We start from the raw sequence: 27,151 nt of genomic DNA, 5'->3' as shown, positions 1-27,151 counted from the left end.
GTGTAATTGGAGGTCTCTGCCTACATATATTTGCCCTCAGTCAGTCATGAGGACACACAATTAGTCTCATGTGTGTGTGTTTTATTTAACTAGGCAAGTCAGTTAAGAACAAATGCTTATTTTCAATGACGGCCTGGGAATAGTGGGTTAACTGCCTGTTCAGGGGCAGAACGACAGATTTGTACCATGTCAGCTCGGGGATTCGAACTTGCAACCTTTCGGTTACTAGTCCAACGCTCTCACCACTAGGCTACCCTGCCGTGTGTGTGTGAATTTAGGGCAGCATTGTATTAGGATTACGTAAAACTGGAGGGAGCCAGCGAATTGGGATAATTTGATGTTTCCTGAGAGGGAGAGGGGGAGAGAGAGAGAGTGAGGGGAGAGGGGATAATTACTTGACACATTGGAAAGAATTAACAAAAAAACTGAGCGAACTAGAATGCTATTTGGCCCTAAACGGAGAGTACACAGCGGCAGAATACCTGTCAACTGTGACTGACCCAAAATTAGGGAAAGCTTTGACTATGTACAGACTCAGTGAGCATAGCCTTCCTATTGAGAGAGGCCTCTGTAGACAAACTTGGCTCTCAAGAGAAGACAGGCTATGTGCACACTGCCCACAAAATGAGGTGGAAACTGAGCTGCACTTCCTAACCTCCTGCCAAATGTATGACCATATTAGAGACAAATATTTCCCTCAGATCACACAGAACCACAAAGAATTTGAGGTGAAATATCATAACAAGATGTGAGACCTGTTTCCAAGGCAACCAGTGGAACACAAACAACATTATAAATACAACCCCTATGGATCTGTTCATTCACATTGTCTTACAACACTGTACACATCCAGTAGTAGAACATTTGAAATGTCTAGATAAAAAAAAAAACGTTTGAGTTTAATGTCTACTTGTTAATTTCCCTTTTTGTTTATTGTCTATTTCACTGGCTTTGCCAATGCAAATATATGTTTCCCATGCCGAGAGAGAGAGAGAGAGAGGGAGAAAGAGAGAGAGAGGGAGAGAGGGAGAAAGAGAGAGGGAGAGAGAGAGAGAGAGAGAGAGAGAAAGAGCTTTGAGGGAGGGAGAAAGGACGTTTCGGACGGATGAGAGACCCTGACTCCCGTCCCGACCGCCGCCCACATGGCTCGTATCGTGTAGCGAGGTGGTTGACGTGTTGACAGCTCTCCGCAGGAAGTGGGTTCACACTCAGGACTCTGCGGGGAGGAGGGGGAGGAAGCGTGAGTTGTGTTTATTTTTAGTTGCCCCTGGGTCGACTAATCTGTTATGCCACGCCAGCTTAATGGGATTGAGCTGTCTCCAGTAGGCATGGGACTGTAGGACCGACCGGAGGGCTGCTCGCTGGGTTCTCTGCTGCGCCTCACCGCACCATGGCGTCAGGATCTGAACCAAACCAGCCTCGTCTGGTACCATACAAGCAGAGCACTGAGCCAGACATGACTCGGACGTAGCCGAGCTGAGCCATGGATAAGAAACGACAGCGGGTCTCGGTGAGATGAGCGATGAATCTGGACTGCCTGCAGTTGGGGGACTGGTGTTCGGCAGCACGGGGGAGTCCACGGCTGCACCACACGGAGGAGGGCCAGGGTGGAGGGTACCGGGACCAGGGCCGGTGGAGGGCAGCAGGGTGGAGGGTACCGGGACCAGGGCCGGTGGAGGGCAGCAGGGTGGAGGGTACCGGGACCAGGGCCGGTGGAGGGCAGCAGGGTGGCCGAGTAAAGCTGGACCCAGGCTGGAGGGGCCTCTCCTGGGAGGACCGTGGCTCAACCCAGAGGAATTGAGAAGCACCGTGGTGGTGCTCTACACTCTCGCTGGAAACACCTGCTTCCTCCGACTGGTACGAAGAAGGAGAGAGATGATCACTCACCTCTTTAGAGGACAAAGTCTCTGACAAAGTCTCTAACTCTGATCCATATAGGACAAAGTCTCTAGTTGTTTGGTTGTAGACTAGTTGTTTGGGTGTAGACTAGTTGTTTGGTTGTAGATTAGTTGTTTGGTTGTAGACTAGTTGTTTGGTTGTAGATTAGTTGTTTGGTTGTAGATTAGTTGTTTGGTTGTAGATTAGTTGTTTGGTTGTAGACTAGTTGTTTGGTTGTAGATTAGTTGTTTGGTTGTAGATTAGTTGTTTGGTTGTAGACTAGTTGTTTGGTTGTAGATTAGTTGTTTGGTTGTAGACTAGTTGTTTGGTTGTAGATTAGTTGTTTGGTTGTAGACTAGTTGTTTGGTTGTAGACTAGTTGTTTGGTTGTAGATTAGTTGTTTGGTTGTAGATTAGTTGTTTGGTTGTAGACTAGTTGTTTGGTTGTAGATTAGTTGTTTGGTTGTAGACTAGTTGTTTGGTTGTAGATTAGTTGTTTGGTTGTAGACTAGTTGTTTGGTTGTAGACTAGTTGTTTGGTTGTAGATTAGTTGTTTGGTTGTAGACTAGTTGTTTGGTTGTAGGAGTGAGTGTCACAGGATGTTAAGGGAAGTTATGTTAAGTTGCGTATCAGGGAAAGTTGTGTCCCGGCAGCTAGCTACACCGTGGTTGAAAAGTGTGCTGCTCCTAGAGGCAGTTGTCCTAAGAAACACTTTTTACTTATTTGAATTAGCTGATGAATGATAGAGACTCATTACTCCCAGAGATCTCAGTCAGTGTGTGTATGTGTGTGGTGAGAAGATCTCCCACTCCATCTCTCCTTCTAGCAGAGTGGGTGAGGAGTTTTGCATCATTTGGAGGTTGGTGGCATTTAGCTGTGTGATTTGCACGGCAGTCTGTGGACAGATGGGTGGGCGGGGGGTGGGCTTGGGGTGGGATGGGAACAGTTGTTTCCGGGTGGATAGGAGGAAGCAATGTGTCAGGTCAGTCAATCCTGTGGGTCCAGTGGAACAGATAGGAACTGATAGAGATATGTCCTCATGCCGTTCACACTGTACTCAGGAGATAGCAGAGAGGATACTCCTCAGGGGGAGACAGGAGATAGCAGAGAGGATACTCCTCAGGGGGAGACAGGAGATAGCAGAGAGGATAGTAGCCAGGGGGAGACAGGAGATAGCAGAGAGGATACTCCTCAGGGGAGACAGGAGATAGCAGAGAGGATAGTAGCCAGGGGAGACAGGAGATAGCAGAGAGGATAGTAGCCAGGGGGAGACAGGAGATAGCAGAGAGGATACTCCTCAGGGGAGACAGGAGATAGCAGAGAGGATAGTAGCCAGGGGGAGACAGGAGATAGCAGAGAGGATAGTAGCCAGGGGAGACAGGAGATAGCAGAGAGGATAGTAGCCAGGGGGAGACAGGAGATAGCAGAGAGGATACTCCTCAGGGGGAGACAGGAGATAGCAGAGAGGATAGTAGCCAGGGGGAGACAGGAGATAGCAGAGAGGATACTCCTCAGGGGAGACAGGAGATAGCAGAGAGGATAGTAGCCAGGGGGAGACAGGAGATAGCAGAGAGGATACTCCTCAGGGGGAGACAGGAGATAGCAGAGAGGATAGTAGCCAGGGGGAGACAGGCGATAGCAGAGAGGATAGTAGCCAGGGGGAGACAGCAGATAGCAGAGAGGATAGTAGCCAGGGGGAGACAGGAGATAGCAGAGAGGATACTCCTCAGGGGGAGACAGGAGATAGCAGAGAGGATACTCCTCAGGGGGAGACAGGAGATAGCAGAGAGGATACTCCTCAGGGGGAGACAGGAGATAGCAGAGAGGATAGTAGCCAGGGGGAGACAGGAGATAGCAGAGAGGATACTCCTCAGGGGGAGACAGGCGATAGCAGAGAGGATAGTAGCCAGGGGGAGACAGGAGATAGCAGAGAGGATACTCCTCAGGGGAGACAGGCGATAGCAGAGAGGATAGTAGCCAGGGGGAGACAGGAGATAGCAGAGAGGATACTCCTCAGGGGGAGACAGAGATAGCAGAGAGGATAGTAGCCAGGGGGAGACAGGAGATAGCAGAGAGGATACTCCTCAGGGGGAGACAGGAGATAGCAGAGAGGATAGTAGCCAGGGGGAGACAGGAGATAGCAGAGAGGATAGTCCCAGGGGGAGACAGGAGATAGCAGAGAGGATAGTAGCCAGGGGAGACAGGAGATAGCAGAGAGGATACTCCTCAGGGGAGACAGGCGATAGCAGAGAGGATAGTAGCCAGGGGGAGACAGGAGATAGCAGAGAGGATAGTCCTCAGGGGAGACAGGAGATAGCAGAGAGGATAGTAGCCAGGGGAGACAGGAGATAGCAGAGAGGATACTCCTCAGGGGGAGACAGGAGATAGCAGAGAGGATAGTAGCCAGGGGGAGACAGGAGATAGCAGAGAGGATAGTAGCCAGGGGGAGACAGGAGATAGCAGAGAGGATAGTCCTCAGGGGGAGACAGGAGATAGCAGAGAGGATAGTAGCCAGGGGGAGACAGGAGATAGCAGAGAGGATAGTAGCCAGGGGGAGACAGGAGATAGCAGAGAGGATAGTAGTTCAGGGGGAGACAGGAGATAGCAGAGAGGATAGTCCTCAGGGGGAGACAGGCAGATAGCAGAGAGGATAGTCCTCAGGGGGAGACAGGAGATAGCAGAGAGGATAGTCCTCAGGGGGAGACAGGAGATAGCAGAGAGGATAGTAGCCAGGGGGAGACAGGAGATAGCAGAGAGGATAGTAGCCAGGGGGAGACAGGAGATAGCAGAGAGGATACTCCTCAGGGGGAGACAGATAGCAGGAGATAGTAGCCAGGGGAGACAGGAGATAGCAGAGAGGATATTCCTCAGGGGGAGACAGGAGATAGCAGAGAGGATAGTAGCCAGGGGGAGACAGGAGATAGCAGAGAGGATACTCCTCAGGGGGAGACAGGAGATAGCAGAGAGGATAGTAGCCAGGGGGAGACAGGAGATAGCAGAGAGGATACTCCTCAGGGGAGACAGGCGATAGCAGAGAGGATAGTAGCCAGGGGGAGACAGGAGATAGCAGAGAGGATAGTAGCCAGGGGGAGACAGGCAGATAGCAGAGAGGATAGTAGCCAGGGGGAGACAGGAGATAGCAGAGAGGATAGTCCTCAGGGGGAGACAGGAGGATAGCAGAGAGGATAGTAGCCAGGGGGAGACAGGAGATAGCAGAGAGGATACTAGCCTCAGGGGGAGACAGGAGATAGCAGAGAGGATAGTAGCCAGGGGAGACAGGAGATAGCAGAGAGGATACTCCTCAGGGGGAGACAGATAGCAGAGAGGATATTAGCCAGGGGAGACAGGAGATAGCAGAGAGGATAGTAGCCAGGGGGAGACAGGAGATAGCAGAGAGGATACTCCTCAGGGGAGACAGGAGATAGCAGAGAGGATAGTAGCCAGGGGGAGACAGGAGATAGCAGAGAGGATAGTAGCCAGGGGGAGACAGGAGATAGCAGAGAGAATAGTAGCCAGGGGGAGACAGGAGATAGCAGAGGATACTCCTCAGGGGGAGACAGGCGATAGCAGAGAGGATAGTAGCCAGGGGGAGACAGCAGATAGCAGAGAGGATAGTAGCCAGGGGGAGACAGGAGATAGCAAAGAGGATAGTACTCAGGGGGAGACAGGAGGTAGCAGAGAGGATAGTAGCCAGGGGGAGACAGGAGATAGCAGAGATGATAGTAGCCAGGGCGTGACAGGAGATAGCAGAGAGGATACTACTCAGGGGTAGACAGGAGATAGCAGAGAGAGGAGATAGCAGAGAGGATATTACTCAGGGGGAGACAGGAGATAGCAGAGAGGATAGTAGCCAGGGTTGCAGGATAGCTCGGACAGGTATATGTCTGTGGCTGTTGGTTTGTGTGTGTACGTGCATTTTCGTCCATGTGTGCATTTGTGCATTTGCATATGTGCCCGTATGGTGTGGGAGATATGAGCGTTTCAGATCAGAAGTGTGTGTGTGTGTGTGTGTGTTTTCTTGTCTTAAATAAGACCAGCATGTCAGTCCTCATGGGAGAGCTATCTCCTCTTGCTGAGATGTCTGAAGTGCAGCAGTAGACACTGCATGGCATACATACACATACACACACTGCCAGAGCTCATATAGAAGACACTCAGCTCAGTTCTAAGAAGGATACAGTATAATCTACTCCCAGTAATACCAGAAACTAAACTACCACCTGTACCATCTGACTGACTGGCTTACTGACTGACTGGCTGACTGGCTGACTGGCTGGCTGATACCCAGACCCTCGCCATTCTGCTTCGCTCGAACCCAGACCCTCGCCATTGTCTCCTCTCTGTCCCCTCTCTAATGTCCCCTCTCTAATGTCCCCTCTCTAATGTCCCCTCTCTAATGTCCCCTCCCTAATGTCTCCTGTCTCCTCTCTAATGTCTCCTCTCTAATGTCTCCTCTCTAATGTCCCCTCTCTAATGTCCCCTCTCTAATGTCTCCTGTCCCCTCTCTAATGTCCCCTCTCTAATGTCTCCTGTCTCCTCTCTAATGTCCTCTCTCTAATGTCCCCTGTCTCTTCTCTAATGTCCCCTCTCTAATGTCCCCTCTCTAATGTCCCCTCTCTAATGTCCCCTCTCAGACACAGACACGTTGTCTGTCTAAGACGTGTTTTTAACAGGGTCTGATCTCAACTGTGCTGGAGCTGCCTGCTTCCATCAGTGTCATCAGCCTCCTACTAGTGGACTGGCTGGGGGTCTGTAGAACCAAGGGTTTGCAGTACATTGCAATGTGTTGTTAGGCTATGCACGGTATGGCACACACACACATGAAAACATGCATACACACACACATACACAGAGCGAGAGAGAGAGAGAGAGAGACCATCCCCACTAATTGTGTGTCCTCATGACTGACTGAGGGCAAATGTCTGTGGATGGGGGTGGGAGCAGAGAGAGAGGAAGGTGGGACTATGAAGAATGAAAGAGGGAGTGGGTTGTAGAGAGACAGAGAGAGAGAGGGAGGTGGGACACTGAAGGGTGAGAGAGGGAGTGGGTTATAGAGAGGGAGGTGGGACACTGAAGGGTGAGAGAGGGAGTGGGTTATAGAGAGAGAGAGAGAGGGAGGTGGGACACTAAAGGATGAGAGAGGGAGTGGGTTATAGAGAGGGAGGTGGGACACTGAAGGGTGAGAGAGGGAGTCAGTTATAGAGAGAGAGGGAGAGAGAGAGGGAGGTGGGACACTGAAGGGTGAGAGAGGGAGTGGGTTGAAGAGAGAGAGAGAGGGAGGTGGGACACTGAAGTGTGAGAGAGGGAGTGGGTTGTAGAGAGAGAGGGAGAGAGAGAGGGAGGTGGGACACTGAAGGGTGAGAGAGGGAGTGGGTTATAGAGAGACAGAGAGAGAGAGGGAGGTGGGACACTGAAGGGTGAGAGAGGGAGTGGGTTGTAGAGAGACAGAGAGAGAGGGAGGTGGGACACTGAAGGGTGAGAGAGGGAGTGGGTTATAGAGAGAGAGGGAGGTGGGACACTGAAGGGTGAGAGAGGGAGTGGGTTATAGAGAGAGAGGGGAAGGTGGGACACTGAATGGTGAGAGAGGGAGTGGGTTATAGAGAGAGAGGGGAAGGTGGGACACTGAATGGTGAGAGAGGGAGTGGGTTGTAGAGAGACAGAGAGAGAGGGAGGTGGGACACTGAAGGATGAGAGAGGGAGTGGGTTGTAGAGAGACAGAGAGAGAGGGAGTGGGTTATATGTGGGAATGTTTGGCCCGTGTACTGTCGCTTAGTTGTGGTGTGTAAATGTTTTGTGTTGTGATGCAGCCTGCCTCTCTCTAATCTCCAGTACAGGGATTATAATCTGAGCCTAGCTGAGGGACCCCGGGTAGAACCATGCAGACTGACTGTCTGTCACTTCAGGACGGCAGGTAGCCTAGTGGTTAGAGCGTTGGGCCAGTAACCGAAAGGTTTCTGGATCGAATCCCCGAGCTGACACGGTAAACATCTGTCATTCTGCCCCTGAACAAGGCCGTTAACCCACTGTTCCCCAGGTGCTGTGGCTGTTGATTAAAGCAGCACTTTTGCACCTCTCTGATTCAGAGGAGTTAAATGTGGAAGACACGGTCAGAGAGGATGCTGTGTGTGTGTGTGTGTGTGTGTGTGTGTGTGTGTGTGTGTCCGTGCAAAGGCAGGTCAGTCTCCCCTGCTGAGTAAATGACCAAACTATTGATCGGGATGTGTGTCTGTTTCCACGGTATCCTGGAGCGCTGTGTGTTTGCGACTAGATACTCCCATTCCATTGGCCTATTTTTGGGGCTGTGTTTTGGACCATTTTGTTTCGTAGCAGTTTAACTATGGGGTGTATTCCTCTCCACATCCATGTATTTATCATAGAAACAAGAAAAGAAGTGTCCTTCCCATGTCCTTTCCATGACTGCATCTCTGTGGCTGATGTCTACAGTAGCTTGTATACGTGGGTCATTCCGTGTGAAAATGGGACAGGAATGTCCGTGGATGGGGTTTTCTTTCTCTCCAGTTTGCAGAAAGAAAGACATCTATTAAAATACACATTGTCATGCAAATACACGTCATGGTCATTTTGTATCTGAATGTGGCAGTAGTGTGATGATGTGTTACTGTCGTTTACTGTTGCTTCGTCCCTTCCTTCATGTACCCAGTGTTAAGATGTCATGTGTCCTGTGTTTTAAAGTAGTGTTCACTAACTCAGTGTGTTACAGTAGTGTTCACTAACCCAGTGTGTTACAGTAGTGTTCACTAACCCAGTGTGTTACAGTAGTGTTCACTAACCCAGTGTGTTACAGTAGTGTTCACTAACCCAGTGTGTTACAGTAGTGTTCACTAACCCAGTGTGTTACAGTAGTGTTCACTAACCCAGTGTGTTACAGTAGTGTTCACTAACCCAGTGTGTTACAGTAGTGTTCACTAACCCAGTGTGTTACAGTAGTGTTCACTAACCCAGTGTGTTACAGTAGTGTTCACTAACCCAGTGTGTTACAGTAGTGTTCACTAACCCAGTGTGTTACAGTAGTGTTCACTAACCCATTGTGTTACAGTAGTGTTCACTAACCCAGTGTGTTGATATAGTAGTGTTCACTAACCCAGTGTGTTAAAGTAGTGTTCACTAACCCAGTGTGTTACAGTAGTGTTCACTAACCCAGTGTGTTAGAGTAGTGGTCACTAACCCAGTGTGTTACAGTAGTGTTCACTAACCCAGTGTGTTAGAGTAGTGGTCACTAACCCAGTGTGTTACAGTAGTGTTCACTAACCCAGTGTGTTAGAGTAGTGGTCACTAACCCAGTGTGTTACAGTAGTGTTCACTAACCCAGTGTGTTAATATAGTAGTGTTCACTAACCCAGTGTGTTAATATAGTAGTGTTCACTAACCCAGTGTGTTAGAGTAGTGGTCACTAACCCAGTGTGTTACAGTAGTGTTCACTAACCCAGTGTGTTAGAGTAGTGGTCACTAACCCAGTGTGTTACAGTAGTGTTCACTAACCCAGTGTGTTAATATAGTAGTGTTCACTAACCCAGTGTGTTAATATAGTAGTGTTCACTAACCCAGTGTGTTACAGTAGTGTTCACTAACCCAGTGTGTTACAGTAGTGTTCACTAACCCAGTGTGTTACAGTAGTGTTCACTAACCCAGTGTGTTACAGTAGTGTTCACTAACCCAGTGTGTTACAGTAGTGTTCACTAACCCAGTGTGTTACAGTAGTGTTCACTAACCCAGTGTGTTAATATAGTAGTGTTCACTAACCCAGTGTGTTACAGTAGTGTTCACTAACCCAGTGTTACAGTAGTGTTCACTAACCCAGTGTGTTACAGTAGTGTTCACTAACCCAGTGTGTTAATATAGTAGTGTTCACTAACCCAGTGTTTTCTCTCCACAGAGCTCAGGAATGGAGGAGACTGTATGGGAGCAGCACACTGTGAACCTACAAAGGGTGAGTTGACCTTTACCCTTTTTATGTATTTGACCTGGAGCCTCCGCTCTCTCCGTAGTGGAGGGTCAGAGTGTGTTGTTCCTAGCCGTCAGTTAAGACCACAGCTACTGTGTGTTAGCTCTCACCAGGTGTGTCCGTCCTTCCGTCCTTGCGTGTGTCTGCCTGTGAACTCCCTGAGTGTACACTACAGTAGTTTACTGAAGCTCTGTGACCGAATCCATGTTATCTCCCATGCTGACAGACAGCACAGACAGACAGCACAGACAGACAGCACAGACAGACAGCACAGACAGACAGACAGACAGACAGACAGACAGACAGACAGACAGACAGAGGAAGTCACTGACAGTTTCAGATAGCATCAAAATTATATCAACCTTATCAGGTCAGCATCCAAAATGGACCCCTAGTTCCTACAATATAGAGTATCTATATCTTTCTAGTATCTTTCTCTCTCTTTCGCTCTCTCTTTCGCTCTCTCGCTCTCTCTCTCGCTCTCTTTCTCTCTCTCGCTCTCTTTCTCGCTCTCTTTCTCGCTCTCGCTCTCTTTCTCTCTCTCGCTCTCGCTCTCTTTCTCTCTCGCTTTCTCTCTCTCTCTCTCTCTCTCTCTCTCTCTCTCTCTTTCTCTCTCTCTCTCTCTTTCTCTCTCTCTCTCTTTCTTTCTTTCTCGCTCTCTTTTTCCCTCTTTCTCTCCCTCTTTCTCCCTCCTTCTCCCTCTTTCTCCCTCTTTCTCCCTCTGTCTCCCTCTTTCTCCCTCTTTCTCCCTCTTTCTCCCTCCTTTTCCCTCTTTCTCCCTCCTTCTCCCTCTTTCTCCCTCTTTCTCCCTCCATCTCCCTCCTTCTCCCTCTTTCTCCCTCTCTCTTTCTCCCTCTTTCTCCCTCTTTCTCTCTCTCCCTCTTTCTCCCTCTTTCATTCTCTCTCTCTTTCTCCCTCCATCTCTTTCTCCCTCTTTCTCCCTCCATCTCTTTCTCTCTCTCTCTAGCTCTCTCTCCTCCTGTACCTGTGAGTTGAAAGAGAGCATTAGACTTACATTGGAAACTCCCCCCTCCCACCAACCATTCTCATCCTGTCTCTCCCATCTATATGGTTGTAGTCAACCCGTTAACCCATCCAGTGATACCCTGTCTACCTGTCTCTCTACCTGTCTCTCTACCAGTCTACCTGTCTCTCTACCAGACTCTTTACCTGTCTACCAGTCTCTCTACCAGTCTACCTGTCTGTCTCCTCTCTCATTCCATTTCAACCCATTAACCCATCCAGTGCTACCCTTCTCTACCTGTCTCTCTACCAGACTCTCTACCTGTCTACCAGTCTCTCTACCTGCCTCTCTACCTGTCTCTCTACCTGTCTACCTGTCTCTCTACCAGTCTACCTGTCTGTCTCCTCCCTCATTCCATTTCAACCCATTAACCCATCCAGTGCTACCCTTCTCTACCTGTCTCTCTACCAGTCTCTCTACCTGTCTACCAGTCTCTCTACCTGTCTCTCTACCAGTCTCTCTACCAGTCTCTCTACCTGTCTCTCTACCTGTCTCTCTACCTCTCTACCTGTCTCTCTACCTGGATATATGTCTCTCTACCTGTCTCTCTACCTGGCTATATGTCTCTCTACCTGTCTCTCTACCTGGCTATATGTCTCTCTACCTGTCTCTCTACCTGGCTATATGTCTCTCTACCTGTCTCTCTACCTGGCTACCTGTCTCTCTACCTGGCTACCTGTCTCTCTACCTGTCTCTCTACCTGGCTACCTGTCTCTCTACCTGGCTATATGTCTCTCTACCTGTCTCTCTACCTGGCTATATGTCTCTACCTGTCTCTCTACCTGGCTATATGTCTCTCTACCTGTCTCTCTACCTGGCTATATGTCTCTCTACTTGTTTCTCTACCTGGCTACCTGTCTCTCTACCTGGCTACCTGTCTCTCTACCTCTCTCTACCTGGCTATATGTCTCTCTACCTGTCTCTCTACCTGGCTATATGTCTCTCTACCTGGCTATATGTCTCTCTACCTGTCTCTCTACCTGCCTCTCTACCTGTCTCTCTACCTGGCTACTTGGCTCTCTACCTGGCTACATGTCTCTCTACCTGTCTAGCTGTCTGGCTACCTGTCTCTCTACCTGTCTCTCTACCTGGCTACCTGTCTCTCTACCTGTCTCTCTACCTGGCTACCTGTCTCTCTACCTGTCTCTCTACCTGGCTACCTGTCTCTCTACCTGTCTCTCTACCTGGCTACCTGTCTCTCTACCTGGCTACATGTCTCTCTACCTGTCTACATGTCTCTCTTGGTTACCTGTCTCTCTACCTGGCTACCTGTCTCTCTCTACCTGGCTACCTGTCTCTCTACCTGGTTACCTGTCTCTCTACCTGTCTACCTGTCTCTCTACCTGTCTACCTGTCTCTCTACCTGTCTCTCTACCTGGCTATATGTCTCTCTACCTGTCTCTCTACCTGGCTATATGTCTCTCTACCTGTCTCTCTACCTGGCTATATGTCTCTCTACCTGGCTATACCTGTCTCTCTACCTGGCTATATGTCTCTCTACCTGGCTACCTGTCTCTCTACCTGGCTACCTGTCTCTCTACCTGTCTACATGTCTCTCTACCTGGCTACCTGTCTCTCTACCTGTCTCTCTACCTGGCTATATGTCTCTCTACCTGGCTACCTGTCTCTCTACCTGGCTACCTGTCTCTCTACCTGTCTACATGTCTCTCTACCTGGTTACCTGTCTCGCTACCTGTCTCTCTATCTGTCTACCTGTCTCTCTACCTGGTTACCTGTCTCTCTACCTGGTTACCTGTCTCTCTACTTGTCTACCTGTCTCTCTACCTGGTTACATGTCTCTCTACCTGTCTCTCTACCTGGCTATATGTCTCTCTACCTGTCTCTCTACCTGTCTACCTGTCTCTCTACCTGTCTCTCTACCTGGCTATATGTCTCTCTACATGTCTCTCTACCTGGCTACCTGTCTCTCTACCTGGCTACATGTCTCGCTACCTGTCTCTCTACCTGGCTACCTGCCTCTCTACCTGTCTCTCTACCTGGCTACCTGTCTCTACCTGGCTACCTGTCTCTCTACCTGGCTACCTGTCTCTACCTGGCTACATGTCTCTCTACCTGTCTAGCTGTCTGGCTACCTGTCTCTACCTGTCTCTCTACCTGGCTACCTGTCTCTCTACCTGGCTACCTGTCTGTCTACCTGTCTCTCTACCTGGTTACCTGTCTCTCCACCTGGTTACCTGTCTCTTTACCTGGTTAGCTGTCTGTCTACCTGTCTCTCTACCTGTATGGCTACCTGTCTGTATACCTGTTTCTCTACCTGTCAACCTGTCTGTCTACTCTCTCATTCCATTTCAACCCGTTAACCCATCCAGTGCCACCTCTCTCTACCTGTCCGGCTACCTGTCTGGCTACCTGTCCGGCTACCTGTCCGGCTACCTGTCCGGATAACTGTTTCAACCCATTTTAGTGTACTTGTTTGTCTGACCTTCCTTCTCCATTTCAATGCTGTATATTTTTATTTGCCCAACCCCCAATTAAACTCTCTCTCTGTGTCCATCTCTCTCCTCCTTCCTTCCTCTAGGACTCAAAGATGGGGTTCGGTATCGCCGTGTCGGGGGGACGGGACAACCCCAACGTGGATAACGGAGAGATGTCAATCATCGTGTCAGACGTCCTACAGGGTGGACCAGCCGACGGTCTCCTGTTGTATGCTACACCACTTCCTGTTACATCATCAACTAACTAGACCTCACTGAGTTTTTTCAAAACTTTAATGCTGTTATTTTAATTAATGGATTTTTTGCCGAATATGTCAGGAAGTCAGTTAAAGGGATACCGTCATTGTGGTTGCTGTTGCCGGAAGCCATCGGGTCTGATTTCAATAGTGTGAAGTCACTTCCCGGTCTCTTGTCCTTCATCTGCACTGATCTAAAAAAAAAATATATATATATGGTTAATCAATATGGTTGACATCGTCTGGGAAAAGACTTTCATCTACGCAGATGAATGAAAAGAGACCAGGATAGGAAGCTACTTTTGCCTATTGAAATGCAGCTAGGCTGTTCCAGGAATGATGACGTTCTGATGTACTCTTTCATGTGTGTTTTGTTGTTCTATGTTAACGTTACGTTGTGTTCTCTCCTCCAGTGAGAAAGATCGTGTGATCCAGGTCAACTCCATCCTCATGGACAACGTGCCTCATTCCTTCGCTGTGCAGCAGTTACGCAAATGTGGGAAGACCGCCAAGATAGTGAGTATCGGTGTGCATAGTGTAGTTGATGTTGTTAGTAGCTAGCTGAAATGTTAAAAAGTAGTCAAGATGGTGAGTACCATATATGATAGAATATGTTAGGCCGTAAGGACATTGACAATATGACAATCTATTCAACATATGAACATAGGGATGGCATAGCCTTGACATTCATCCTGCTGTAGCTGCTAGCTTAGCCACGACAGACAGACAGACAGACAGACAGGAGACATTGTAGCAGCTAGTTGTAACATTGTGACAGTGAATCACCTAGAGCACCATGCAGCCACAGTACTGCCTTCTGAGCTGTTTAACACTGTCAGTCCACAGAGCTGTTTAACACTGTCAGTCCACGGAGCTGTTTAACACTGTCAGTCCATGGTGCTGTTTAACACTGTCAGTCCACGGAGCTGTTTAACACTGTCAGTCCACAGAGCTGTTTAACACTGTCAGTCCACGGAGCTGTTTAACACTGTCAGTCCATGGTGCTGTTTAACACTGTCAGTCCACGGAGCTGTTTAACACTGTCAGTCCACGGAGCTGTTTAACACTGTCAGTCCACGGAGCTCATTTTTCCAAAAACCAGCATGAAACTCTTTATAAAGAGTGTTGACATCTAGTGGAAGCCCTAGGAACTGCACTCTGGGAGGACTTCGCCATTATAATAAAAGTGACAGCCATTGAAAACAGTGGTAGGCTGAAATTATTTTTGGGGGGATGGTTTGTCCTCTGGGTTTTGCCTGCCATATCAGTTCTGTTATACTCACAGACATAGTTTTAGAAACTTTAGAGTGTTTTCTATCCAAATCTACCAATTATATGCATATCCTAGCTTCTGGACCTGAGTAACAGGCAGTTTACTTTGGGCACGCTTTTCATCCGGACGTGAAAATACTGCCCCCTACCCAAGAGAGGTTAACACTGTCACATCTTTAATACTGCATAGCCCAAAATAACCCTACTGCTCTGCTCTCGCTCCCGGCTCTCTCTCTCTCTGTGTGTGTGTGATGTGTGTGTCTGTGTGTGTGTGTGTGTGTGTGTGTGTGTGTGTGTGTGTGTGTGTGTGTGTGTGTGTGTGTGTGTGTGTGTGTGTGTGTTAGTCTCTTGGGTGTTTTGTTGCACGTGTTATCTTCTGTGATCCTTTCCATCAAAATGCAGCATTGTTCCAGGCCTGAGCTCTCTGCATAGCAATACAAAGTGTAATGGTTGACCCTGTCTGCCTCTCTGTGTGTGCTTCTCCTCAGACGGTGAAGAGACCGCGGAAGGTGGCTCTCCACTCCCTGAAGCACCCCCCCTCTCCCGGCGGCCAAAGTCGAGACTTCGGCACCACCCGTTACTACGATGCCGATGACAACCAGAGTGACGGGGGCTGGCAACGTGGCAACGGTGGGACCGGTTACACCCACGAGCCTCGTGACCTCACCCCCGACAACAAGAACTACCTGGACCCCGACTACGGCAGCCGCGGTAATCGGGGGAGGAGTCGGGGGAGGAGCCAGGAGAGGGCATCGACGAGCCCCGAGCATCGCCGCGACAACAGCAAGGGGCGGGCCTTGGACCGGGAGCCGCCCAGTCCCGAGAGGCTGCGGTATCCACGGGATCGCAGCCGGGGGAGGAGCACGGACCGGGAGAGAGGAGGGGGAGGAGGGAGTCCAGGTGGGAGGAGCTACGGCCGGGGCAACAGTTACGAGCGTGGAGGGGGGAGGTACGGGGATGTGGGAGGTACTGGAGGGAGGATGGTGAAGAGTAAGAGTAGAGACCAACTCCAGGAGCCTTCCTCCCCGGACCTCCCAAGAGGAGGAGGAGGCGGAGGAGGAGCTAGAGACCTGGAGCCCCTGGAGAAACCTGTTAACGTCCTGCTGGTCAAGAACAGACCCAACGAAGGTACCAGACATAGTCTACATCAGTAACTAACCCAACGAAGGTACCAGACATAGTCTACTACAGTAACTAACCCAACGAAGGTACCAGACATAGTCTACTACAGTAACTAACCCAACGAAGGTACCAGACATAGTCTACTACAGTAACTAACCCAACGAAGGTACCAGACATAGTCTACAACAGTAACTAACCCAACGAAGGTACCAGACATCGTCTTCAACAGTAACTAACCCAACGAAGGTACCAGACATAGTCTACTACAGTTACTAACCCAACGAAGGTACCAGACAGTCTACTACATTAACTAACCCAACGAAGGTACCAGACAGTCTACTACAGTAACTAACCCAACGAAGGTACCAGACATAGTCTACTACAGTAACTAACCCAACGAAGGTACTAGACATAGTCTACTACAGTAACTAACCCAACGAAGGTACCAGACAGTCTACATCAGTAACTAACCCAACAAAGGTACCAGACATAGTCTACTACAGTAACTAACCCAACGAAGGTACCAGACATAGTCTACTACAGTAACTAACCCAACGAAGGTACTAGACATAGTCTACTACAGTAACTAACCCAACGAAGGTACCAGACAGTCTACTACAGTAACTAACCAACGAAGGTTAGACATAGTCTACTACAGTAACTAATGAAGGTACCAGACATAGTCTACTACAGTAACTAACCCAACGAAGGTACCAGACAGTACCAGACTACAGTAACTAACCCAACAAAGGTACCAGACAGTCTACTACAGTAACTAACCCAACGAAGGTACTAGACATAGTCTACTACAGTAACTAACCCAACGAAGGTACCAGACATAGTCTACTACAGTAACTAACGAAGGTACCAACATAGAAGGTACTAGACATAGTCTACTACAGTAACTAACCCAATGAAGGTACCAGACATAGTCTACTACAGTAACTAACCCAACGAAGGTACCAGACATAGTCTACTACAGTAACTAACCCAACGAAGGTACCAGACCCAACGAAGGTACCAGACCTAGTCTACTACAGTCTACTACAGTAACTAACCCAACGAAGGTACCAGACAGTCTACTACAGTAACTAACCAGACAGTCTAACAGAAGGTACCAGACAGTCTAGTCTACAACGAAGGTACCAGACAGTCTACTACAGTAACTAACCCAACGAAGGTACCAGACAGTCTCGTCTTCAGACAGTAACTAACCAACGAAGGTACCAGAAGGTAACTACGAAGGTACCAGACATAGTCTACTACAGTTAACTAACCCAACGAAGGTACCAGACAGTCTACTACAGTAACTAACCCAACGAAGGTACCAGACAGTCTACTACAGTAACTAACCCAACGAAGGTACCAGAGTCTACTACAGTCTAACCAACGAAGTAAGTCTAACAGTAACTAACCCAACGAAGGTACAGACATAGTCTACTACAGTAACTAACCCAACGAAGGTACCAGACAGTCTACTACAGTAACTAACCCAACGAAGGTACCAGACATAGTCTACTACAGTAACTAACCCAACGAAGGTACTAGACATAGTCTACTACAGTAACTAACCCAACGAAGGTACCAGACATAGTCTACTACAGTAACTAACCCAACGAAGGTACCAGACATAGTCTACTACAGTAACTAACCCAACGAAGGTACCAGACATACAGTCTACTACAGTCTAACAGTAACCCTAACGAAGGTACCAGACAGTCTACTACAGTAACTAACCCAACGAAGGTACCAGACATAGTCTACTACAGTAACTAACCCAACGAAGGTACTAGACATAGTCTACTACAGTAACTAACCCAACGAAGGTACCAGACAGTCTACTACAGTAACTAACCCAACGAATGTAAGAAGCTGTGATCATAATGTCATGTTCCTGTACAATAAGTGTTCGACCCTTAGGAAGCGATGATGTATAAAGGACCCGGGGAGCATGTTTACTGCTTAGATTTTGTAATGGTCATTTTGTAAAGGTCAGAGGTTACGGGGGGTTTAAGGTCAGGCTTGAGGTATGTTCTCTGGTGACTGCAGCTAGTCACTAAATGTGTGTCTGTCTAGAGTACGGTCTGCGCCTGGGCAGTCAGATCTTCATCAAGGAAATGACCAGTACAGGACTGGCTACCAAGGACGGAAACTTACAGGAGGGAGACATCATTCTCAAGGTCTACAGACACACACAATGAATCTCTTTCTCACACTCACATATCTTGTCACACATCTTCACACACACACACACTCTCAATTTCAATTTAAATGGTCGTCATAGGCATGACTGCAAAGTAGGAGGCTGCCAGATGTTTCATTTTTAATCACTACCCCCATTCCTCTCTTTTCACACCCAAACTGTCAAATCACTACCCCACTGATTTATACTCTACTTTCTCTGTTTCTCTGTTCTCCTCACTCTCCTCTCTGTCCTCTCTCTTCTCTCCTCTTTTCTCCTCTCTCTCCTCTCCTCACTCCCTTCTCTCCTCTCTCACCTCTCCTCTCTCACCTCTCCTCTCTCACCTCTCCTCTCTCTCCTATCCTCTCTCTCCTTTCCTTTTTTCTCCTCTCCTCTCCTCTCCTCTTCTCTCCTCTCGCCTCTCTTCTCTCCTCTTCTCTCGCCTCTTCTCTCCTATAACTCCTCTCTCCTCTCCTCTTCTCTCCTATCGCCTCTCTTCTCTCCTCTTCTCTCGCCTCTCCTCTCCTCTCCTCCTCTCTCCTCTCCTGTCCTCTCCTATATCTCCTCTCCTCACTCTCCTCTCCTGTCCTCTCCTCACTCCTCTCCTCTCCTCTCGCCTCTTCTCTCCTCTCCTCTCGCCTCTTCTCTCCTCTTCTCTTGCCTCTTCTCTCCTATAACTCCTCTCTCCTCTCCTCTTCACTCCTATATCTCCTCTCCTCACTCTCCTGTCCTCTCCTGTCCTCTCCTCACTCTCCTCTCCTCTCTGCTTCCGATCTCCTCCCTCTCTTCAGATCAATGGGACAGTAACAGAGAACCTGTCTCTGAACGATGCAGGGAAGCTCATTGAGAAGTCTAGAGGAAAACTCCAGCTGGTCATCCAGAGAGACCGGAGACAGATCCTCATCCGTATCCCGCCCCTCGTCGACTCTGACTCCGAACCTGACGGTGAGTGACTGACTGGGGAGTGATAGGGATGACAGACATCTGTTCTGACCAATAGCAGAGCGGTATTCAGAGTGTAGAAGATGACGGACACCTGTCCTGACCAATGGCAGAGCAGTATTCACAGAGTATAGTTGTTTGTGTGGGTTATATTCCCTGTAGAAAGTCCCAGAAGTTGAGAGTGTGTTGGTTTTCTCTGCTCCACTAACGTGTCATTGATCACTGTACTAGTGTTGCGCTGTATATCGAAACTTCGGTACTTTTTGGATACTAAAACATGAAAAAACGGTTCAGTACTATACTTTAAAAAAAACTTTTGGTACTTCTGTACAAATGTGTCTCGTGTCATACAGATTGAGAGGATCCAGTCTGTCTAGTAATTTGTCTGAATGTTCTCAAGGGGACAGTAGTAAGCTAGCCAGGCTATGTGTCTTCTCAAGGGGGCAGTAGTAAGCTAGCCAGGCTACTTGTCTTCTCAAGTTGGCAGTAGTAAGCTAGCCAGGCTACTTGTCTTCTCAAGGGGGCAGTAGTAAGTCTTCTCAAGGGGGTAGTAGTAAGCTAGCCAGGCTACTTGTCTTCTCAAGGGGGCAGTAGTAAGCTAGCCAGGCTATGTGTCTTCTCAAGGGGGCAGTAGTAAGCTAGCCAGGCTACTTGTCTTCTCAACTTGTCTTCTCAAGGGGGCAGTAGTAAGCTAGCCAGGCTACTTGTCTTCTCAAGGGGGCAGTAGTAAGCTAGCCAGGCTACTTGTCTTCTCAAGGGGGCAGTAGTAAGCTAGCCAGGCTATGTGTCTTCTCAAGGGGGCAGTAGTAAGCTAGCCAGGCTACGTGTCTTCTCAAGGGGGCAGTAGTAAGCTAGCCAGGCTACTTGTCTTCTCAAGGGGGCAGTAGTAAGCTAGCCAGGCTACGTGTCTTCTCAAGGGGGCAGTAAGTACGTGTCTTCTCAAGGGGGCCTAGCCAGGCTACGTGTCTTCTCAAGGGGGCAGTAGTAAGCTAGCCAGGCGTGTCTTCTCAAGGGGGCAGTAGTAAGCTAGCCAGGCTACGTGTCTTCTCAAGGGGGCAGTAGTAAGCTAGCCAGGCTACGTGTCTGCTCAATGCAGCTGACAGCTAGCCAGGCACGTGTCTTCTCAAGGGGGCAGTAGATAGCCAGGCTACGTGTCTTCTCATGAAAAAGGGGGCAGTACCTCCAGGCCCGTAGCTTGTTGACTAGACTGGCTCCAGAAGTGAACCAGGAATACTGAAACAACTAAACAGGGGGCAGTTACAAAACTACCAGGCAACGTGTCTTCTCAAGGGGGCAAAGTATTCTACTAGCCAACGTGATTCATGGGGCAATATATTCAGCATGCCAGGCTAGCGTTGTCTATAATCAACCTAAAAGTAATGTCATCACCACGTAGCTATGACAGCAATAGATTTAGCTAGCCACTTTGCTTTGTCTTCTCAAGGGGGCAGTGATGTGCAGCCAGGCTACGATTCTTTCACTGGGGATCTTCATAGCAAGGCAAATGCACATGCAGCTGACAAACTGGAATTAGAGACACTTTTGAAAAGTGCGAGATCATAGGTTGTTCTCGTGAAAACATCGTACCTCCACGCCCGTAGCTTGTTGACTAGACTGGCTCCAGAAGTGAACTATGGGAATACTGAAACAACTAAACAAAAGGTGTTACAAAACTACATAAACACAACATTTGCATTGTGAAATTATTCTACTAGCAACTAAATTCAGATTACATGAACATAATATATTCAGCATGACATTCATGTGAGCGTTGTAATATAATGACAACCTAAAAGTAATGTCATCACAACGTAGCTATGACAGCAATAGATTTAGCTAGACTACTTTGCTTTTGTCTGGGCTTGCTATCAGTACGTGATGTGCAGTTCACGAACGATTCATTCACTGGGGATCTTCATCAAATCAAATCAAATCTGCTCAACAAACTGGAATTAGAGAACGACTCGTTTGGGGATCGACATTGTGCTTTATCCAATGGCAGTGAAACAATACATTCCGCCAAGAGTCACTATCTAGTCTCTGATTCAGAGGGGTTAAATACGGAAGACTCATTTCAGTTGAATGCATTCAGTTGTATAACTGACTAGGTATCCACCTTTCTGTTGTACAACTGACTAGGTATCCCCCTTTCTGTTGTATAACTGACTAGGTATCCCCCTTTCTGTTGTACAACTGACTAGGTACCCCCCTTTCTGTTGTATAACTGACTAGGTATCCCCCTTTCTGTTGTACAACTGACTAGGTATCCCCCTTTCTGTTGTACAACTGACTAGGTATCCCCCTTTCTGTTGTATAACTGACTAGGTATCCCCCTTTCTGTTGTACAACTGACTAGGTATCCCCCTTTCTGTTGTACAACTGACTAGGTATCCCCCTTTCTGTTGTACAACTGACTAGGTATCCCCCTTTCTGTTGTACAACTGACTAGGTATCCCCCTTTCTGTTGTACAACTGACTAGGTATCCCCCTTTCTGTTGTACAACTGACTAGGTATCCCCCTTTCCTTTCTGTTGTACAACTGACTAGGTATCCCCCTTTCTGTTGTACAACTGACTAGGTATCCCCCTTTCCTTTCTGTTGTACAACTGACTAGGTATCCCCCTTTCTGTTGTACAACTGACTAGGTATCCCCCTTTCTGTTGTACAACTGACTAGGTATCCCCCTTTCTGTTGTACAACTGACTAGGTATCCCCTTTCCTTTCTGTTGTACAACTGACTAGGTATCCCCTTTCCTTTCTGTTTTACAACTGACTAGGTATCCCCTTTCCTTTCTGTTGTACAACTGACTAGGTATCCCCCCTTTCAGTCGTACATCTGACTAGGTATCCCCTTTCCTTTCTGTTGTACAACTGACTAGGTACCCCCCTTTCTGTTGTACAACTGACTAGGTACCCCCCTTTCAGTCGTACATCTGACTAGGTATCCCCCTTTCCTTTCTGTTGTACAACTGACTAGGTACCCCCCTTTCAGTCGTACATCTGACTAGGTATCCCCCTTTCCTTTCTGTTGTACAACTGACTAGGTATCTCCCTTAGTGTGGTTGTTGCCACAACTAGACCTTGTTTCAAATGTACCAATAAATAATCGTATTTGTAACCAAAAAATATACAATCAGCAAATATATGTTGTTTAAAGCACACGCGTACAACTCTGTCAAAAAATAACAACTCCAATTAAACCCGTTATGGTGAACGACATGTGAACGAGAGGCTTGTAGAATCATGACTCTTTTAAGTTTTCAGTTCATCGTTCACTAGTAGCGGGTCCTGCGTGCTCTGGGCATTACCAACTCAAATGAACAAAATGAGTCAAAATATGTTTTATTTTGACTGAATGAGTCAAAATGATTCAAGTAAGTTAAAAGAGCCGAACTTCCCATCACTACTCGCAGTAGCCAGTCATCAGCCCTGGGCGGAGCGTTGCACCCTGATAGATGAAATGCACTATGGGAATTGTAGTATGCTATGTAAAATCCATTGCATAGCTATGGTGTGTAGACTGTTGCAATATTGACGTTTCTGAAATGAGCTTCAAAGTGTTCTATGTCATTTTGGAACCAAATAATTGATTTAATAAATACAATTATTTAGCTGTATTGAATAATGAATCATATAGGTCTACTGAATGTCATTTGACCCAATATTATGAACATAGATGAGAAAATTAACCCTGACGTGTCAAATTACATTTTACAACAGTTTAAAACAGTTTTTTTGTATGCTCTGAGTCTCAGATATGGTTTTGTTTAAGGAACATTGAAGGTATTCGTGTGTTATTTTATATAGTGTTTTGTTTTTGAAAGAAATAGCATATAGAATAGAATATGTTTTATTATTTTATTATTTCAGCTGTTCTGCCAGTTATTAACATGTTGTTCAATGTTGTTGTTTTTAATAACAGTGGTTATTCTCTGATTTATAGCTAATATGCATTGTTTTTTTTGCCGTGGGATCGTTTGGTGTCAAGTATTGTTCTGGTGTCGAGTATCGTTTGGTGTCAAGTATCGTTCTGGTATCGAGTATCGTTCTGGTATCGAGTATCGTTTGGTGTCGAGTATCGTTTGGTGTCAAGTATCGTTCTTGTATCGAGTATCGTTCTGGTATCGAGTATCGTTTGGTGTCAAGTATCGTTCTGGTATCGAGTATCGTTTGGTGTCAAGTATTGTTCTGGTATCGAGTATTGTTTGGTGTCAAGTATTGTTCTGGTATCGAGTATCATTTGGTGTCAAGTATTGTTCTGGTATCGAGTATCGTTTGGTGTCAAGTATCGTTCTGGTATCGAGTATCGTTTGGTGTCAAGTTTTGTTCTGGTATCGAGTATTGTTTGGTGTCAAGTATCGTTCTGGTATCGAGTATCGTTTGGTGTCAAGTTTTGTTCTGGTATCGAGTATTGTTTGGTGTCAAGTATCGTTCTGGTATCGAGTATCGTTTGGTGTCAAGTATCGTTCTGGTATCGAGTATCGTTTGGTGTCAAGTATCGTTCTGGTATCGAGTATCGTTTGGTGTCAAGTATCGCTTCGGTATCGAGTATCGTTTGGTGTCAAGTATCGTTTCAGTGTCGAGTATTGTTCTGGTATCGAGTATCGTTTGGTGTCAAGTATCGCTTCGGTATCGAGTATCGTTTGGTGTCAAGTATCGTTTCAGTGTCGAGTATCGTTCTGGTGTCGAGTATCGTTTCAGTGTCGAGTATCGTTCTGGTATCGAGTATCGTTCTGGTGTCGAGTATCGTTCTGGTGTCGAGTATCGTTCTGGTGTCGAGTATCGTTCTGGTGTCGAGTATCGTTTCGGTATCGAGTGTTGTTCTGGTATCGAGTATCGTTTCGGTATCGAGTATCGTTTGGTGTCAAGTATTGTTCTAGTATCGAGTATCATTTCGGTATCGAGTATTGTTCTCGTATCGAGTGTCGGTATCGAGTATCGTTCTGGTATCAAGTATCGTTTCGGTATCGAGTATCGTTCTGGAATCGAGTATCATTTCGGTATCATATCGTTTTGGTATCGAGTATCATGATACTTAACCTGGTATCGGTATTGAAGTCAAAATTCTGGTATCGTGACAACACTACACTATACAGTACAAATTAGTGTTGCCAAGTCTCATTGGGTTGCCAAGTCTCATTGGGTTGCCAAGTCTCATTGGGTTGCCAAGTCTCATTGGGTTGCCAAGTCTCATCGGGTTGCCAAGTCTCATTGGCAACACTATACAGTCATCATGAGCATGAAAACCAACCATTCTTTGACTCAACACTGGGTGTTTCATAAGCATGAATACGGTCAAATAGGACACATATTACAGCTGATCCAGATCAGTTTAGGAGTGTGAAGATACTCTATATTAGTCTTCAGTAGAAAACAAATTTCAAAAGTATCCAATGACATTATTTAAACATTCCTCGAGAGTAGACAGCTACCAATCAGGCCACGGCCCTGTTGAGGTAAAAAAAAAAAATCTGGCTTTTAAGGGGTTAAAAATAAAAAGGGACACGAAATGAGGTATTGTCACTGCCATGTCACAGAGGTCACCCAGTCCAATCTTAGTTTACTTTGTTTACTTCTAGGACATACAGAGTCACCTAAAGTGGTTCATTACTAGCCTAAGTACACTATTTGCTAGCCTAAGTTCACTATTTGCTAGCCTAAGTTCACTATTTGCTAGCCTAAGTTCACTATTTGCTAGCCTAAGTTCACTATTTACTAGCCTAAGTACACTATTTACTAGCCTAAGTTCACTATTTGCTAGCCTAAGTTCACTATTTGCTAGCCTAAGTACACTATTTGCTAGCCTAAGTACACTATTTGCTAGCCTAAGTACACTATTTGCTAGCCTAAGTACACTATTTGCTAGCCTAAGTACACTATTTACTAGCCTAAGTTCACTATTTACTAGCCTAAGTACACTATTTACTAGCCTAAGTTCACTATTTACTAGCCTAAGTACACTATTTACTAGCCTAAGTACACTATTTACTAGCCTAAGTTCACTATTTACTAGCCTAAGTACTTTACTAACTCATACTAGGAAGTTAAACAGAATATACAGTGTTGACCACAAAAAGAGATTTCCTCAATCGTAGCCTACAAAAGAGAAATCCTTTTTGTCTTCTCTCTTCCAGATTAAATGTCATACTTTTAGATGAAGGTCCACCCAAGACAGACTCACACTACAGTAACGTTGCCTTTAAGCTGTAAAAATGAACCATGCCACAACACTGCTACACTACTACAAGTTGTCAAGCTTTTACACTTTGCACTTACTTTTTGCTATTATACTTTATTTTTTTTTACACTTTCCTAAAACTAATAAAGTATTTTAATCACTATCTATTTTGTACTGTGTGATTTATTACGTACAATAGGTTGAATAATGCCAATGGAACGCATATTTTATTTTTACTTTACATTTACTACAAATATTTTACTGTACATTTAATTGTACTTAAAAGTAGATACAGAACGAATACATCTTAGCTTTGTACCACTTAAAGTGAATTGTTATTCTTCCCATAGAGGCGGCAGGATAGCCTAGTGGTTAGAGTGTAGAGGCGGCAGGGTAGCCTAGTGGTTAGAGTGTGGAGGCGGCAGGGTAGCCTAGTGGTTAGAGTGTAGAGGCGGCAAGGTAGCCTAGTGGTTAGAGCCTGTAGGGGCGGCAGGGTAGCCTAGTGGTTATTTGTAGAGGCGGCAGGGTAGCCTAGTGGTTAGAGTGTAGAGGCGGCAGGGTAGCCTAGTGGTTAGAGTGTAGAGGCGGCAGGATAGCCTAGTGGTTAGAGTGTAAGAGGCGGCAGGGTAGCCTAGTGGTTAGAGTTAGGCGGCAAGGTAGACTAGTGGTTAGAGTGTAGACAGGATAGCCTAGTGGTTAAGTGTAGAGGCTACAGGAAAGCCTAGTGGTTAGAGTGTAGGGGCGGCAGGGTAAAGCCTAGTGGTTAGATGAGAGGCGGCAGGGTAGACAGTGGTCAGAGTGTAGGGGCGGCAGGGTAGCCTAGTGGTTAGAGTGTAAAAAGGGGCGGCAGGGTAGCCAGTGGTTAGAGTGTAGAGGCGGCAGGGTAGCCTAGTGGTTAGACTTAGGGGCGGCACTTTTAGCCTAGTTTACTTTAGAGGCGGCAGGGTAGCCTAGTGGTTAGAGTGTAGGGGCGGCAGGGTAGCCTAGTGGTTAGAGTGTGGCGGCAGGGTAGCCTAGTGGTTAGAATAGAGGCCAAGGTAGACTAGTGGTTAGATTTTAGAGGCGGCAGGGTAGCCAAGTGGTTAGAGTGTAGGCGGCATTTAGCCTAGTGGTTAGAGTGTAGAGGCGGCAGGGTAGCCTAGTGGTTAGAGTGTAGAGGCGGCAGGGTAGCCTAGTGGTTAGAGTGTAGAGGCGGCAAGGTAGACTAGTGGTTAGAGTGTAGAGGCGGCAGGGTAGCCTAGTGGTTAGAGTGTAGAGGCGGCAGGGTAGCCTAGTGGTTAGAGTGTAGAGGCGGCAGGGTAGCCTAGTGGTTAGAGTGTAGAGGCGGCAGGGTAGCCTAGTGGTTAGAGTGTAGAGGCGGCAGGGTAGCCTAGTGGTTAGAGCGTTGGACTAGTTGAAATTAAGAATTTGTTCTTAACTGACTTGCCGAGTTAAATAAAGGTCAAATAAATAAAAAAAACATAGCTTTAATACTGAGTACATCATATTCTGTCATTAGTAAAAACCTGCAACAACTTAGAGAAAGGGTAGTAACTTGACTACTATTCAATTCCAAATACTGGAAGTTGCATGAAAAACCAAGGCAAGATTACTGCATCATTATAACCATAGCAACAACATATTCATATTCTTCCTTCCGTGTTTAACAGGAGTTGAATAATACCGGATTTGAGTGAATTAGTGTCAGTGTTTTTGTCTCAACCTACTGTATATTGTTTGTTCAACATACAGCATCACATTACCATTTCATACAAAGTGTGTTATATTCAGGGCTAATCATACATGGTCTGTTCCTGTCATTGTGGCTATGATAGACTGCTCCCAGTCCAGCCCAGGAAAACAGACCTGACTTCCCTGCCTGTCAACTGTCACAGTATATCAAGCGCGGATAGGCCGATT

The 27,151-nt window shown here is 47.0% G+C and overlaps 1 protein-coding gene and 1 long non-coding RNA gene across 9 annotated transcripts in view; both read left to right on the top strand.

Annotated features, from left to right (window-relative positions):
* The window catches only part of LOC112236937 (tight junction protein ZO-2-like), a 261,599-nt gene that overhangs the window by 191,802 nt on the left and 42,646 nt on the right, over positions 1 to 27,151 (top strand). For 4 of the 7 annotated variants that reach the window (XR_006084782.1, XR_006084785.1, XR_006084783.1 and 1 more), the window contains 6 exons: positions 9,772 to 9,825; positions 13,404 to 13,528; positions 13,970 to 14,072; positions 15,317 to 15,956; positions 18,027 to 18,130; positions 18,924 to 19,077. Coding sequence is in view for 1 of the 7 variants with exons in the window: in XM_042331303.1 (XP_042187237.1) it covers positions 1,516 to 1,857; positions 9,772 to 9,825; positions 13,404 to 13,528; positions 13,970 to 14,072; positions 15,317 to 15,956; positions 18,027 to 18,130; positions 18,924 to 19,077 (1,522 nt within the window). In the remaining 6 variants the exon portion in view is untranslated. Of the gene's footprint in view, positions 1 to 1,077; positions 1,858 to 9,771; positions 9,826 to 13,403; positions 13,529 to 13,969; positions 14,073 to 15,316; positions 15,957 to 18,026; positions 18,131 to 18,923; positions 19,078 to 27,151 lie in introns of those variants that run through there. The other 3 variants (XR_006084780.1, XR_006084781.1, XM_042331303.1) reach the window with 2 other exon arrangements.
* Positions 15,965 to 17,611, top strand: LOC121847915. 2 transcript variants are annotated; one of them, XR_006084786.1, is made up of 4 exons: positions 15,965 to 16,312; positions 16,702 to 16,779; positions 16,830 to 16,949; positions 17,492 to 17,611. It is a non-coding gene; the product is annotated as an uncharacterized LOC121847915 (long non-coding RNA). The 2 variants fall into 2 exon arrangements; XR_006084787.1 differs by having other exon boundaries at positions 17,452 to 17,611.

Source organism: Oncorhynchus tshawytscha, linkage group LG12 (assembly GCF_018296145.1).
Source record: "Oncorhynchus tshawytscha isolate Ot180627B linkage group LG12, Otsh_v2.0, whole genome shotgun sequence".
In the NCBI taxonomy this organism is placed as follows: domain Eukaryota; kingdom Metazoa; phylum Chordata; class Actinopteri; order Salmoniformes; family Salmonidae; genus Oncorhynchus; species Oncorhynchus tshawytscha.
This window is presented reverse-complemented; position numbering and strand designations above follow the sequence as displayed.